The sequence below is a fragment of the Leguminivora glycinivorella genome, chromosome 16, assembly GCF_023078275.1.
Source record: "Leguminivora glycinivorella isolate SPB_JAAS2020 chromosome 16, LegGlyc_1.1, whole genome shotgun sequence".
NCBI lineage: Eukaryota > Metazoa > Arthropoda > Insecta > Lepidoptera > Tortricidae > Leguminivora > Leguminivora glycinivorella.
Window position 1 is genome coordinate 10,634,134 of NC_062986.1, and position 16,691 is coordinate 10,650,824.

The window sequence follows — 16,691 nt, forward strand, 5'->3', positions numbered from 1 at the left end:
AAAATACTCTAAATTTAATAATTGTAAAATAATATAAATAAATCTTAGGTACATATGAATAATATTTAATGAATCCAAATGTGTAACTAAAAAACCGGTACATTTTTGTTTTGCACATCTCTAATCAACGCAAATGCCAAACACACACACTTCATTCAAAGCTTCAAACAGACAGAGTGAATTGCGTGAGATTGGCGGTTGAGTGTCGATAGCGGGTGGTTGATCGTTAAAAATAATTGTAGTTTTTTGTAGTTTTTGGAAGCGATTCTGATTAAATTGCATTAATTACTGTTGATAATCCATTTTGATAGTGTCTGGCGTAGCGGTAAGTGTTTTGTGTTTGTGATTAGAAGTAGTTTAGTAATCATAGTAATAAGAGGGTAGTTTCGGGTTACCAAATCAGCATCCTCATGGAGGAGGGTGCTGGTTTGGATGATCCTGACGATGAAAATTGTAGCTTAGTGAACTTTAGTAAATTCACTTTGTCCCAACACGAGGATTTTGAAAGGTCGCAGGCACATGCTACAGTTTTCTCTACAGTCATGGGCAGAAAAAAGAAACGTGATTTAGAGAAACGTAAGGAACGAGAACGGCAGGATAATCATAAAAAAAATAATGCATCCCGCTCGAGGTCTCCCAGTCCGTCTGGGAGCCGATCTGATCAGTCAAGCCATTTGAGTAATTCAGATACACAGATACCCCCAGGACAGCAATCGCAAGCCGAATCTCAGACTGCAACTCCGCCGGCACATTTGATAATCGACCCGCAGGAGAATGTGACGCAGACTCAGACGCAGACCCCTAGTACTCTTTTTACCCAAATAGGTCGTGACAAATATACAGATAGGGACCAGGGACCTTATGTAGTCCATGTTCAAAGAATTGAGTCAGCCCCGGACTCGGGAATTTCCTTGCACCCGGTAGCTTTTGGTCGTTTCGTTCAAGATAGGATAAGGGAGTTCCCAAATATAGTGGCGGGCTCCATTAAGAAAATCGGACGTAACCGTGCTTCTCTGAGTTTCCATTCAGCAGAGGATGCCAACCAATTCATAGAATCACCCACTTTAACTCAAAACAAGTACAAAGCGTTTGTTCCGACATTTAATGTTACGAGAATGGGGCTGGTACGTGGAGTCCCGGCTGACTGGACGCCTGAAGAGGTGTTGACGAACATTCAGGTGCCAGCCAATTCGGGGGGAGCCACTCCCATTAAAATTAGACGTCTAAATTATAAAAAGACCAAACCTGATGGTTCTTACGTATGGTTACCGTCTGAAACAGTGATAATAACTTTTGACGGGCAAACTTTGCCAAAAAGAGTATACTTGTGCTTAAATTCATTAATAGTAGAGCAGTATCAATACCCTACAATTCAGTGTTTCAAATGCTGTCGTTTTGGGCACACTAAGGAAAAATGTAGGTCGCTCCCCCGTTGTTTCCGTTGTGCAGGGTCCCACACTGGGGACACATGTGACGTTGAAGATGATTCTGGAGCTTTGTGCTGTAATTGCCCTCAGGGATTGGGGGCAGGACATAGGGCGAACAGCAAATCATGTCCCGAATATATTAGACAGTTAAATATCAAGAAAACCATGGCTGATGAAAATATTTCTTATAATGAGGCGTCTAACCAGCACTCCAAGGTCAGAAGTAAGTCGTACGCAAATGTGACGGCTTCATCCCCACAATCTCCAGTCACTCAATCATATGTAAAAACTGTATTTCGGCAGCCTCGCCCACCACCTCGGCTTGCTAAAGGGTACGACAGAAAGGCCCACGAGGCTTTGACTAGGGACCCCGTAGTTGAGTCTAGACCCGTCTATCCTGACCAACAACAACACAAAGAAAACAATTTAATTTCTGATATTATAACTTTGATCACTTCTTTTATTAAAATATTTTCTCCGGCCACCCCCGTAAACCCTTCTCTGCTGTCCCACGTTGCGCCTATTATTTCATCTCTGATTACATCACATTATGGATCAAACAGTTCTTCAATGGAATTGCCGTAGTATCTCTAATAAAAAACATGAATTACTCTTCTTGGTCAACAAATTCAACCCTATAATTTTAGCCATATCAGAAATATGGCTCAAAGACAACTCAACTTTTAAAATCCCAAGTTTCTGTTCTCTAATGGACTGTCGCGCAGATGGCCGAGCTGGATGCGCCTTGTTCATTAGAGACCATATTCCTTTCCAGAAAATTCCTTTACCTAATAATAGTCCTCTTTTTCATTCCACTTGTGCCCGCCTAGAAGGTATTACCTTTTTATCTTTATATATACCGGATCCTTCCCCTCATATTTTAAAGCTACTGAGAAAGCTAATAGAATCCCTTCCCCAGCCCGTTATGATTCTTGGAGACCTTAATATCCATCATACTTTGTGGGGATGCGATAAGAAAGACGACGGTCTAGGTGATACTTTTTTGTTAGATATCATGGACAAATGCAACTTATGCCTACTGAATACTGGTGCACCTACGCTACGTTCTCTCCCTAATCACGCAACTAGTGCAGTGGATTTATCTCTGTCATCTCCAATTCTCGCGTCTCGTATAACTTGGTCGGTCTTGGATAGTACACACGGAAGCGATCACTTCCCTATTTTATTAAGTCTTCCTCTAGGAACCACTAAAAAACCTACGGAAAATAGACCTCTATTAAAATATAATATCAACGGAGCGGATTGGGATTCGTACAAAAAAGCTCTAGAAGTTGAATCTAAGGACTTGCCTCATATCACTCTAAATTCCATAGATATTTGTTCAGATGCTCTAATCTTAGCTATAAAAACGTCTGCAGATAAGGTTTTCCCTCTTAAAAATGTAGCCAAAGGTAAATTGGCTTCCCCTCCCTGGTGGGACAAAGAGTGTACTATAGCTGTCAGGAGTAGAAAGGCAGCAGAACGGTCATATGCCTCAAATATGTCGACCGAGAATTTCAATGTTTTGACTAAGGCTATGGCAGACACAAAAACATTGCTCAGTAATAAGAAGGCTGAGGGATGGAAATCCTTTTGTTCGGCTTTAAGTCCTTCTACTCCTGATGCAATAGTATGGAACAATATACGAAAATTTAGAAAATCAGGTAACCCTAATAACTGTCCTTTTCCCACTTCTTTGCAATGGGCTGAATCTTTTCTAGATAGAATCGCTCCTCCTTATGTCCCTGGAGTCCTTGATTCTCCCATTGGACTGCTTAATAACCAATCGACTGATGCCTTGGATCAATTATTCACCATGTTGGAGCTAAAAAACGTTCTAAAAGCAGTCAAAGACTCCGCCCCGGGACTAGACGGAATTCCAAATTCATTTATAGCCAAAGCAGGAGATTCATTCCTTAAATATTTCCTCGATTTGATTAACTGCATTGTACTTTCCGGCCATCCTCCCACATCGTGGAAATCCCAACTGATCATGCCCATACTTAAACCCGGTAAAGATCCTAACGACCCTCGGTCGTATCGCCCCATAGCATTATCGTCAGTTCTAACAAAGATTCTAGAGCACTTGATTAAAAACAGGTTAGAGTGGTATGTGGAAAGTCGAGATATGTTAGGAAATTCGCAGTTCGGATTTAGAAAGGGAAAAAGTACAACGGACAGTCTGGCCATTTTCACATCCGACATTCGCCTCGCATTTTCAAAAGGAGCTTCGGTAGTCGCTGTTTTCCTAGATGTCGAGGATGCCTATAATTCATAATTCATAATTCATAATTCATTTATTGCTTTTATGGGTTTTACAAGATTTTATAACACATATTTAAGTTCCAGCATAAACCCCGTTAGGGCACAGCAATGTAAGTACTTACAGACTAGGTCTTAAAAACTAGCACACAGTAAAATATTAAAACGTATTAGTAAGATACTCCTTTATATTATAAAAAGAGTTTTCAATCAGAAACTTTTTGAGTTTCGAATAGAATATTGACTCTTTCTCTATCTGTTTGAGTTCTAAAGGAATGTTGTTGTACACTGTTACTGCCATATGATACGGTCCAGAATTTACTATTTTTAAGTTTGTAAAAGTACTTGCTAGTTTATTTCTTTTCCTTAGGTTTTGATTTCTGGGAAAATTGTCTCGTGTACGCTCAAATAATTGATTTTGTTTTTTAACAAACTTACATAATTCGAAAATATACAAAGAGGTAAGTGTTAAAATATTCATTTTTTTGAAATAAGGCAGGCAACTCTCTTCTTCATTTATATTTGCTAATATTCTTATGCACCTTTTTTGTAACAGGAATAGTGACTCTACATTTGTGCTATTCCCCCATAGGATAATTCCATATGATAACCAAGAATGGGCATAGGCATAGTAGGCGTTAGTTGCAGCTTTTAAGTTTGTACATTTCTTTAAATGGGATAGAGCATATGTAAATTTTGATATTTTCATCGATACTTTATCAACATGTGCCTTCCAATTTACACTAGAATCTATTTCCACTCCCAGTAGAGAACATGACTCAGCAACTTCCAGTGGTTCATTATTGTAGGATAGGTTCATATCAATTTGTGGCTTTTGCCAGGGTTTTATCTGCATGATTTTTGTTTTAGAGATGTTTAATTCGAGGTTATGATCTTTAAGCCAGTCTAATATTAGTTCCAATGATTTATACAGTTTATTCTTTAGTTCCTCACTATCGTTGCACGGGAAAATTAAGGATATGTCGTCGGCGTATAGAACGGCTTTGTTACCTAATATCTTTGGCAAATCATTGATATAAATTACGAACAGGAGACAGCCCAAAACACTGCCCTGTGGAATAGAATTTTGTACATACAATTTTTCAGACCTAATTTTAATCATACAATTATCTTTTAAGTCATGATGGTCAATTTCTACATATTGAACTCTACTTTTCAAATACGAGGCAAACCAATTTAGAGCTATCCCACGGACACCTATACCATTAAGCTTTTGTCTAAGAATATCATGTGACACTCTATCATATGCCTTGCTCATATCCAACATCATAGCCACAGCATATTTCCGATCATCTATTACTCTCAGAACTTCACTTATGAAGTCATAAAGAGCTGTTACTGTTGACCTTTTCTTTCTGAATCCATTCTGGCGGTTATCGTATATTTTAAATTTCTCACAAAATGAATTTAAACGTTGTGCCATTGCCTGTTCAAAAACTTTTGAAAAAGTAGATAATAACGCTATGGGTCGATACTGCTGAGGATGGTTTGCATTTTTCATTTTAGGTTTGGGTTTTATTATTGAGATTTTTAGTAACTCTGGAAAAATGCCCTCTCTAAATGACTGATTAATTAAATCTGAAAGGGGACCTGTTAGTTCACGTTTACAGTACTTTACTAGGGTCGGGGGTATCTCATCAAAACCAGATGTAATTTTGTTCTTAAGTTTTGTAATTATCTTGTCAATTTCCCGTTCATTTGTTGGATATAAATACATTGAGTTATTCAAAGGTTCAATCACCGGGCGCCCTTTTGGTATTTTATTTGGTTCTATTTTTCCCACGGATATAAAGAATTCATTAAACATGTTAGCTATTTCTTGGGGTTGGTTTATAGTTTTATCATTAATTTCAGTTAAAGCTTCAAACTCTGGCAGCTTATTTTTGATGCTTCTTATATTTTGGTATAAGATTGACAGGCCTTTGTTCGATGATGATGTTGATTCGTCGATTAGTTTTTGTTTTTGTTTTCCAGCCTTTGGTAGATTTTCACGAGGTTGATGTAGAGTCACGAAAGGACTGGTTATGGATTTCATAATCCTGGTTCACATTATTAGAGGTCGACGTTGTTTGATGTATGTTGTCCTGGCGGGCCGATGGTTGCTCATACACGACGTGCACTTGGCCTTTTTGTGTTTGTATGTTGTCCACCGAGCTTAATGTATTATTGTCATTTACTGGTTTTGGTATTTCTTCACAATTGGTCGGCGGAGGGATTTTTTCCTCGCCGTTTATAAATAACCGGTTGTTTTTGATAATAGCGTGCTTACCTTCGCGTCGTGCGTTTAACATGTATACTTTTAGTTGATGTCTTTTCATTAATTCTTCTTTACTCATAACGTCCGATACAGCATACCCGCTGTTTTTGAATTGGAAAGCATTTTCAATTAGGTATCTTTTCATTCGGCTGCTTATAAGTTCTATAATTATAGGGCGACGGCGTGACCCTGGTTTTCCGATCCTCTTCACCGATTCAATATAGCCATTTATATCGATATTTAAAATATCAACGAATAAATTGCTAATACGGAAACATACATCTGATTCATTTTCTCTGTAATGTTCATCTAGTCCGTGTAGAACTATTTTTCGCTGGTCATGGCATGAGGTATTAGCAGTCGAGTTCTCAACTAGATTCTGTAGCTCCTTCAATTCCGATTGGAGTTTTTCGTTTAGCTGTTGAAGAGTTGTTATTTTTTCCTTAGTGCTGTCCAGTTGTTGCGCCAAGTTTTTTTGCTGCATCTGCATAGTACTGTTAGTATGTGTGAATTCCAGTGTCACATTTTTAATTGCTTGATTGATTTCCGTTTGGATCATTATTTTAATTATTTTATTATGTTCCGACAGTTTTGAGTCCAAAATCCGATTGCTTTCCGCTAATTTTGAGTCTAAAATTTTGTTGTTTTGTGACAGTTTTGTATCCAGAAGCTTACTTATTTGCTCTAGAGTAGCGTTTGTACTATTTGCTTGGGGAGAGCCTTCCGAGTTCGTATTTCTTGGTGCTTGTTCCAGTTCTTCCATTGCTATGCCGTCCACTGACATGTCTGTGTCGTCCATGGTGGTCGTGTCTAAAGTTCTCCGTACTGGTGTGTGGTCGTATTTCCTTCTCGACGTAACATTTAGGCACGACTGGCAGCGCCATGAACTTTTAAGCTCATGTTGTTTTTCTCTAAAAGTAGCAGTCGTGATCAGTAGACATTGGTAGTGATATTTGTCTCTGCAGCCGACGCAGGATAACGTCTCGTTTTCTGCTAGAGGGTTTGGGCAAGCCACGCATCTCATTTTGTATTTTTTATGTTACGCAGTAATATATTTTAATATTTTTTTCTAGTAGCCCCTGCGGCCAATAGCGGAACTAATCAGCATGCGCTATGTATTACCGTAAACGAGCGGCAAGTAATGGTACTACAATTGTACGTATCTAGTAGCGACACCTGTTGGCATCAGACGAAGTTACTCTGACATAAGATATCGGTAAAGCAGATTACTGTAGTTGTTCTACTCTCCACTAGATGGCGCCACAAACAGCCGTTAATTTACAGTTTATAATCCTTTGTCTTGATAATAATTGCGTTTTTAAAGAAATTATATCCTTTAATTTCACGGCACAGTATTCAGTTCGTTAGCTATGACAGTGTGTCATAGAGTAATCGCACTTTCACTTTAAATAATAATGTTTTTTCCACAAAAGCGGCACTGATGTTATCTTGTTTTCTATATAGTTTTTCGCACTTGATACATATATTCCGTCGACACTTTTATTTTATACGTTGTATTGGCGTATAATGGTCCTTTTTGTTTAGTTTTTGTTTAGAAAATCGCGGACACACATTTTTAAACGTAAATTCAATACAGAGTCGATGTTAACCGTGACAGCTAGCGCCATCTCATATATTGCTGCTATATTTATTTTACCACAATTGTTGTCTGATGTCTTTTTAAATTAACACGCACAAAATAATACACAGATTTACCAAAGCGCGAATGAAAAAAAAAAATCTATGATAATGTCCAGCTCCCTATTCTCAGGGAAAAATTCCGCAAGCTGAGAATCCCGGTGAGGCTGGCCTGCCTTATAGGTAACCTCCTCTCTGAAAGACAAATCATCTTTCGGGGTAAAGATCCCCAAATTCACCCTTCACGACTGATCTGGCGCGGACTACCTCAGGGCTCTGTGTTGAGCCCCTTGTTATACAATATATACACACATGACTTAGAGGAGTGCGTCTCAGACTGCCAGGTGCTTCAGTATGCTGATGACTTGCTAGTTTATTCTTCAAATAAAGACATAAGTACAGCCTGTGCATTCATGAATAACTCCCTCATGTCTTTAAACAACTGGCTCTTCACACATGGTTTGTCTCTTTCTCCCGCCAAAAGTTGTGCAGTCATTTATAGTCGAAAATTAGTTCTGCCAAACATTAATTTAACAATCAATGAAGACAAAATCCCTGTCCGTTCTTCTCATAAATTTTTGGGGGTTATACTTGATTCAAAATTAAGTGGGTCTTTGCACTTTGAATTCCTAATTAAAAAGTGCGAACGTGGGCTTAACACTCTCAGATGTCTTTCAGGAGTTTGGTGGGGTGCTCATCCTATTTCTCTTAGACTGGTATACAATGCCACTGTACGCAGTATTTTAGATTATGGCACCCACTTATTGGTGCCTGCAAACAAAGCCGGGTTGACTCAGTTAGATAGAATACAATCAAGAGCTTTACGAATTATCCTGGGTGCTATGAGATCTTCCCCTATCAAGGCCATGCAGGTGGAATGCGCCGAACCACCTCTTAATTTGCGCCGCCAATTTCTGGCCGACAGTTACTTATTTAGATCCCTACAATTTTCATATCATCCCATTATCCATCGCTTATATGACCTAAACTAAAAGCAGTTTCGGTCTCGAACTGCCATGATAAACTACCATGTCTTGTGAATAGTCTAGCAAAATTTCAGTCTATAAGAGACCCAGTTTTTCATTCCTCTCGGCTTCCTCTGTTTGAATTTGACTATGAGGTTATTATACACCAACCTCGTGTTATCCTAAATTTTGACATTTGTCGTGATGACCCACATGCCGATGATTACATGTCCCAGATCCTTTCCCTCGAGTGGCGTGATTGGAACACAATATACTGGTCTAGGTCTTTATCACTCCCAGTATGATATTGTTCAGAAAATTAAGTGCCCTCCTGAGACATCAGTTTTTACTGGGGAATGTATTGGTGTATTGGAGAGTGTAAAATATATTTTATTGTTTAAGTTACGGAAGACTATAATTTTCTCGGATTCCCGTAGCTGTCTTCAAGCATTGCTAATGAATCCTTTCGCGGTTCGCTTCCACAATCCTATCATATACCAAATTAAGGAAAACCTTATAAGATGCAGAGAGATGGGGTTTGAGGTTGCCTTAGCTTGGATCCCAGGTCACTCGGGGGTCTCAGGAAACGAGTGGGCCGACGGGATCGCCAAGGAGGCCATAGTATGCGGTGACAAGGTCCCGTTTAGAAACTACTGTCATGATTTGGTTCCTCTGGCGGCCAGGATGCTAACCCGGGCTTGGGCTGCTGACTGGACTGCCTCCAATCGGGGTAAGTCAAAACATTATTTTCTTGTGCAACCTACTGTATCCAGAAAACCCTGGTTCTCCAAAATTTATATTGAAAAACAGTTTTGTTCTGTTATTATTAGATTGAGGCTTGGCCATTGCTGTTCCCCTGTTCACTTGAAGAAAATACATATTAGGGATTCTTCTTTATGTGAGTGTGGATTGGACGACGGAGACCTTAATCACATATTTTTTGCGTGTCCATTATATAACCATGACAGCTTTTTTGAGGATCTTTTAAAACTCAAAGTCTCTTTCCCCACTCATATTTTGGAGTTAATCCATGTTAAGGATAGGGACATCCTTATGGCCCTCACTTCTTTCTGTAAGCTTAATAACTTAAAATTTTAATTTTTATTGTTATATTACATGTTAATACAATTTTTTTTTTGCTTTCTATTTCTTCTCAATGTCTAATATTACTAATCCAGTAGTTGTGTTTCGTTGTCATCTAACTCTAACTAACCCCACTAAATTTTAGAACTGATTAAATTTATCAAAATGGATTGATAGCTATTACTTCGAACAAAATTTATTTAATTAAAAAATCGACATGACACTGGCAAATCATTTGGAAGCCAATAAAAAAAAAAAAAAAAAAAAAGCTTCAAACAGAAATTCGTTACTGTCTTACTGTTTGATAATTGTGAGAACATGGTTTGCTCAAGAATTTGTGTTAGCTCTGTTTACAAACTGGAATGTGGATATTTCCTTAAAAAGTACAAGTATTAGTTCAAACATTGAGTATACTACTTTACTGTGGACTGACTGATAAACTAATGATGGAAAGAAATACAAATGTTTTTAAGTTTCAAGGCTCCAAAATGGTTAGTATTTATTTAGCAACTAATCTGTATTTTATACATATATGTAATGTTCTAATGACTTTCGATATTATGAGGACCTTGGAAAGTCCATAACGAGATTGAATTTTATAGTATAATGCGATTTGACTATTACAAAAACATTTAAATAAAACTGGATATTGTCTATTCCTTATTACAAACAGCACCAATACTAAATGAATACTCTTTTATGAGAATGTGTTTTTCTTTTTTTAGATTGTTTCTGCCAAAGGGCCAAACACTAACTTTACCAACAGGAACTACACCATGGACACAAGTTTTCGCCCCAACCTGTTCTCTTCTACCTTAAATTTGCCACGCAATTTTGAAAAGCAAAGTTCTGCAGCATCAGTGGCCAGCAGCCAACGAAGTCTGTACTATAGAAGGGACACTTCTCCCACTGGTTCTGTCCGCAGTGATTTGCAGCCACGAAATTTCCACCAACCTTTCTATTCGAGAGGCTTTTCCCAACGATCAGTGTGCAATGACAGAGCAGTATCACCGGTCTCAATGAGAAGTATTGGTAAGAATTTATTGAACTTTAGCTAAAAGGAAATAAATAGACAATAATAAAGTAAATAAATAAATATTTTTTTTTAGATTCAACAGCCAGTCGGGCAGATACAATCAAATCTTGTATTGATACAATGAAGTGTTTTACTGAAGATGAATGGAAAATGATTAAGCATGCAGTAAACAGAAATCTTCAATATAGGAAAAAAGCTCAGAAGAGACGAAAAATGCAGAAGTCCTTAAAGAATTTCAAAACCAGGTATGAAGATGATAGTGAGCAAGCATCCAGCTCATCAATGAGCAATGATGACTGTGTGTCATCACGGACAGGTTACAGTTGGAGACAGTTCTCAGAAAGAAATGGTCTACCCCAAAATGAGAATACTTTGTACCCCCAGAATAATACAATGTTTGGTCTTAAAAATACCTTCACCTCTCAAAGGTATGCGAGTAGCCAAGCAAATATGTCCTCCATGCAAAGAAATACTCTTAATGCCTCCATATGTTCTACTAAAAGCATGCAAAATATGACTATGATGTCTCAAAGAGACAGGTTCAGGGGTGGATTTCAATTCCCATCTCAAAAGTTTAACAGGTCCACATTTTATGAAGAGCAACAGCAAGTTAGAAGCAATCAGTTCCCACAGGCAGGGTTTGCTAACAAAAAGATGAATGTACAAAGAGATCAGATTGATGAACTGAGTGATGAAAATGATAACATTTTCCTTGACACAACAGAAAAACAAAAAACAGTGGCAAAGAAAACTGGAAAGAGAAAAGCTGATAACTTAGGTGAAATACCAAATCCTACTACAAAGAAACCAAAAACTTGTTCAAGTAATGAGAAAACAAAGAAGAAAACACAAAACCTAAATAAGGATTTAAATGAGTTTGAATTTGTAAAGCCACAATTTCCCGTTAAGAAGTCTGTCCCTGCTAAGCCTAAGGAGAAATTGATTTCTAAATCTTCTGGTGCTCCAGACCTACTCTGTAGTATTCAGGAGAAAGAAATTGCACAATCCCAGTCAGTTCAAGCTCCAAGCCCAGAGCCACAGGCAGAACCTGAACAGCAAGAGAACTCGGAGCTGACTACCAGTGACATGTCCATGAGGCCCAGCTTTATGAAAAGAAAACTGTTTACCCAGACACTTGATGTCACAGAGAGAAAAAATAATAGCTTTGATAGTGGTAGTGCAGACAGTCCACAAGGCAATATCTATAGTGCATTGTCTAGAGAGAAACATAAGACAAGGAAATTGGTCACCAGCCAGTCACTTTTAAGTCGTGATGTTAATCAGGATGACGATAATCTCTTAGATTTGATTCATAAGATTGTCCCTCCAAACCAAGTTAATTCAACTATAACTGCTAACACCACCAAACCAAGGGTTAGTGGAACTAAAAATGGCGAAGACAAATGGGACATTACTTCAATTATATCAACATGTAATAATGACAGTGTCAGTGAAACTTACACAGATGATGAAATATTCAGAGTTGGCATGGATGGTACAAAGAGTAAACCACAGGAAAAACATGCCTCCAAAAACAATAAAAATGAACCAATAAAAAATGTTTCCAATAAACCTGAAACCAAGAAAGCTGAAGATAATGCAAATTCAATAAATAACAAAAATGTCAAAGATCTTGGTGAAAGACATAGCGTAAAAAGTAGGAATGTAGGGAACACCAAGTCTCAAATTGATAGACATGTCAAAAACCATGCTAATGCAAATGATAATATGGGTGTTGGTAATATAAAAACCACCAATAAAAAAAATTCCAAAGATAAGCAAAGTAAACAAACTAACAAAATTGTTAAAGGTGCAGGTGATATGAAACTGGCAAATAACAAATTTTTTAAAGATATTGGCAATATAACAACAGCACATAACACAAATGTCAAAGATATTAATGTACTGAAGCTTACAAAAAATAAAATTGTCAAAGATGATGGAAAACTGTTAAATAGCAAAGATGTCAGCAGGAATCCCTTGAGTAACAAAAAATATGGAGACCTAGATAATAAGCAAAATGTAAATAATATAAATAAGATAGACAACACAATGGTTCAAGCTGCTCCCAGAATGGATACTCCTGTGAAAGTTTGTAAGTATATATATATTTTTTTTTATTTAAATTATATATTATATATTATATAGTTTGGAGTCTGATAGACATGTATCGCAAATCTAGTAATAAGTGTTTGTTAAATAAACTATTTTGATTTGATTTGATTTATTGAATTACACAAACATATCCTTACGAAACGCGATTCTTCTTATACTTTTATAAACGCTAAAGCATATCATAAGAATGCATTTTCGTAAATGCATTTGCACAAAATCAGTAGTATAACGTATAGTATTCTTAATCCATGTAATCTCGGTAAGGGCATTTATTTGTGTGATTAGGACAGTTTTCTATGTATAAGTATTAGTATATTATTTATCATTGTCTGAGTACCCATAACACAAGCCTTCTTGAGCTTAACGTGGGACAATTTGTGTAAGGATTTCTATTATAATATTTATTGATGTCTTGCTTGACGTAGGTCCCGCCATGAGGGTGATGCTGAGCCGTAGCAGCCGCATCGACGCCTTCTGGGACACGGACGACAGCGACCACGAGACCGCCGCGCGCCGACACGCGCCCCCCTCGCTACCTTATCACCATGCAGGTAAACATTACTATGTATAAAGATGTCCTTCTGTTCTGCACGAAAATGAGAAGATTTGAGGATAGAAGTGGGTGAGGGCAGCCGGGCAGAGGGGAAAAATTGAATTGAATCATCTACATGTATAATAATCTGGATTTTACAACACGCCGTCCTTCTTCTGTAGTTGCCTTCCTGGCGCATTCGTGAGCTAACTAGGCTACCCACATCGCATCAGACTTCCACGTCCGTTTTAGACATATCATATAGCATTTCGTCTACTGATATTGTGGTAAGTACGGCACGGATTGGTGAATGGCCTTTAAACCTTAAACCTAGTCCGTCCATCTCATTAGCCGTTTTGTGTGGGGCCTGGGCCCGTCCGCTCTCCCCTGATCTGATCCACACGTCGCTCAGTAGCAGCACCTCCTGGGCTGGTTTGTTGTTAAGTATACGCGCATTAGATACTAACTAGACGCATTTTAGGACTATGTATTGACCCTACTGTTAAATAATTATTATTAATTGATTACTGTCCGAATCTAATAACTAAACTTAATATGATACGGGCACAGGATACGGGACTATTATTTATTCATGTAAAAATGTTCACTTACAGATTTGACGCAGAATCAGGGAACCAATCCCAAGCAAAGTGGCCCTGGCAGCCAGCATGCTTCATCGACGAAACTTACGAAAGCGAACAAAACTCTAGCAGTAATTCCGTTAGTAGTGTTGGAGAACGTGGACAAAATCACAAAAAAACAAGAAAGCAAGAAAACTACAAATAAATCTCAAGCAAAACCTAAAAAGAAGTTGAATGGTAACTCTCAGCCTGAAAAAATGGTTAAAAATAATAATGACACACCAAACACGTCACTAAGGACAAGAAGACGAATAAACCTATCAGACGCGTTAGAATCTGCTAATAATTCAGACCTCAAAGAAAATATACCGATTAAAACAAACGTTCAAAAGAAACAAAAGACTGAAAAAAAAGTAACACAGGATGAAAATAATAAGACTAAAGCAACCGAAACCACAAAGAGTAGAAAAAAGAAAGGGGAAAGTTTAACAGATGACTCTAAAAGTCGAGTAGAAACCCCAACAAGCCAAAGTAAAACTACTAAAGTACAAAAACCTGCTGAACAAATGAAAATTGATATTTGCAAAGTTTTGAGATCACGCAACATTGACCTGTCATCTTCGTTTAATTCTGACAAATTTGAACTAACAATGACTCGTGGAAGAAAATCTCGAACGCCAAGCAAAAGAATATCTTTCAATAAGTCGAAAAATGTGCTGGTCAATAACAAAATCAGAAATAGAGCAACCAAGTCGTGAGGTACACGAACAGTTAGGTAATACTAGTGTTTTGTTTTAATAAGGCGCTGCCTCGGAGGAAATATAGACTGGAGTAGCCTTCATGTTGCGTCTACGTACAAATAATTCTGCCAAGATTCGCGGGAGGTGAGGAAATAACACATGTAAAGGAGTACTCACAAATGCAAAAAATATTATTGTCAATACACACGCACATTATGATAAAAAAATAACACATGCTCATTATGATGATCAATGTCTCATTACGATGTCAATATTATTATATGCTCTATTCTAATTGAAATTAGGTTAATTCTTACAAAATATATAAATGAAGTCTCGTGGGGAGTGCGTCTTTTTATGAATAAATTGATACATAAATATCGACCCTATTGTAAACCACATTAGGTAACTTCTTAAACAGCAAAAAATCGAAGTCTCGTGGGGAGTGTTCGTGACGTAATTTCTACCCACCAACAAATTTCAAATCGATTGCATTCGATCACATAAATCGATATTCGATGACGTATGACAAAAATATTATCATTTAGATAATAAAAACAGTAATATAACAATATTAAAATTACTTACAAATGGAATATTATGCCATCTTTTTGCAAACTTGAGGTATTTGAGCGCTTATTACAAGTGTTCACAGCACACGCAGGCATTTTTAATTACCAGTGATATGTGTCGTGGCGATTCTGTGAATGAGCATGAATCGATTGTGAAATTGTATTTACGTGACTTTATGAACATTTGTTCAAGTTTTTTGGCAGAGGGGTAAGTAACTGAAAGGCTACTCCAGTCTATATTTCCTCCGAGGGCGCTGCCTTTTTACGACCATTGAATGGAAATTGTAGACTTGAAATACGAGTAGATTAAATTTCGTGTATTTTTAGCATCAGAAAGAACTTCGCTAGGGTTTACTTATATGAAATAGTTTTGAATATTTATTCCAAATAACATGAGTACAGATGTAGTGGGAAAAGATTTGCCTTAGTATTGTTACGGAAACTTACGAACGTGTAATGCTATTTCAGTCAGTCTCGGTACAAGATGTACTGACATCGACTGAACTAGCATGACAAATACGAAGGAAACCCTTTTCGCACTACATATGTAATTCAGTCAGTAGTAGTTATTCTAATGATATCAGTACTAATTACTTTAATCAAAATTCGTGTAAATATAACCATTGCTTATATTTGTACTGCATTAGTTAGATTATTTGATGTACAAGTTATTTTCTGTAGACAATAGGCATGAATTCGCGGGTTCAATGTTATCATAAGTGAAAACAACCTTGTATTGTAAATTGTAACATAACATAATTCACAATTTGTGAGTGTGTTTGACTCTTATTTCTGAAGTCTAAGATAACGAAAAGATTTTCCGAGTAAATGGAAGCGTGTAATATATCTTTGGACTGAAGAGCAATTGCTTTTCGGTTAAGTAATATACGTTATGGTGGTCTCCTGGATTGAAGTATGAGCTATTGTATTTTATTAATTATTAGAAATATGTTTTAACTAAGATATGCCATTTTATTTTATTAATATTATTTTGGGTTAATTAACGTAAATCATGTTATATGTAGGTAATGCACCTGTCGAAACCGAGCGGATATTCGCAGCATACGCTTCAATGATGCATATGAAACGGGATAACATAAATATAAGTAATGTAAAACTGTTTTTATTTAAAATTATGATGTGTGTCGATTAAATTATGTGTAAGCATACGTCGACTTATTATTTTCTCATATAAATTCAAAGTAAACTTATGAGTAATCCTTTGAATAAAAAGCGGCCAAGTGGGAGTTGTACTCGCGTTGCAAGGGTTCGTAAAAAAAAAACGAAACATGAATTTATATGTAATATTTAAACGCACTCGAACTATTTCAAGGGATTTAGTAACTCCTTTGAGTGAAATTCGTAATTTGAGTTTTTTTCTTTTAGTCCGGCTAACTTCGACTGTAAATTTCTAATAGGTTTTCCTGTAATCTATAGATTGAAGGCTATCTCATGTATTTCT

The 16,691-nt window shown here is 37.2% G+C and overlaps 1 protein-coding gene and 1 long non-coding RNA gene across 4 annotated transcripts; both read left to right on the top strand.

Annotated features, from left to right (window-relative positions):
• Positions 1-193: 193 nt before the first annotated feature.
• Positions 194-15,048, top strand: LOC125234575. 3 transcript variants are annotated; one of them, XM_048140869.1, is made up of 6 exons: positions 194-325; positions 8,973-9,300; positions 10,379-10,685; positions 10,763-12,784; positions 13,230-13,355; positions 13,951-15,048. In XM_048140869.1, the coding sequence occupies exons 3-6, from the start codon at positions 10,430-10,432 to the stop codon at positions 14,673-14,675; spliced, it is 3,129 nt and encodes a 1,042-aa protein (XP_047996826.1). In that variant the 5' UTR covers positions 194-325; positions 8,973-9,300; positions 10,379-10,429; the 3' UTR covers positions 14,676-15,048. The 3 variants fall into 3 exon arrangements, with proteins under 3 accessions (XP_047996826.1, XP_047996827.1, XP_047996825.1); XM_048140870.1 differs by having other exon boundaries at positions 205-325; positions 9,008-9,300; XM_048140868.1 differs by lacking the exons at positions 194-325; positions 8,973-9,300 and adding an exon at positions 9,948-10,144.
• Positions 15,049-15,364: 316 nt separating this feature from the next.
• On the top strand, positions 15,365-16,398 carry LOC125234577. Its single transcript, XR_007178015.1, has 2 exons — positions 15,365-15,656; positions 15,738-16,398. It is a non-coding gene; the product is annotated as an uncharacterized LOC125234577 (long non-coding RNA).
• Positions 16,399-16,691: the final 293 nt, after the last annotated feature.

What these genes read in the sequence shown, in the direction of transcription:
- LOC125234575 (XM_048140868.1), top strand. Translation starts at nt 10,097, where the DNA reads ATGATGGAAAGAAATACAAATGTTTTTAAGTTTCAAGGCTCCAAAATG. An exon ending in GGTCTCAATGAGAAGTATTG is followed by an intron (nt 10,686 to 10,762) that starts GTAAGAATTTAT and finishes ATTTTTTTTTAG; the next exon opens with ATTCAACAGCCAGTCGGGCA. An exon ending in GGATACTCCTGTGAAAGTTT is followed by an intron (nt 12,785 to 13,229) that starts GTAAGTATATAT and finishes TGCTTGACGTAG; the next exon opens with GTCCCGCCATGAGGGTGATG.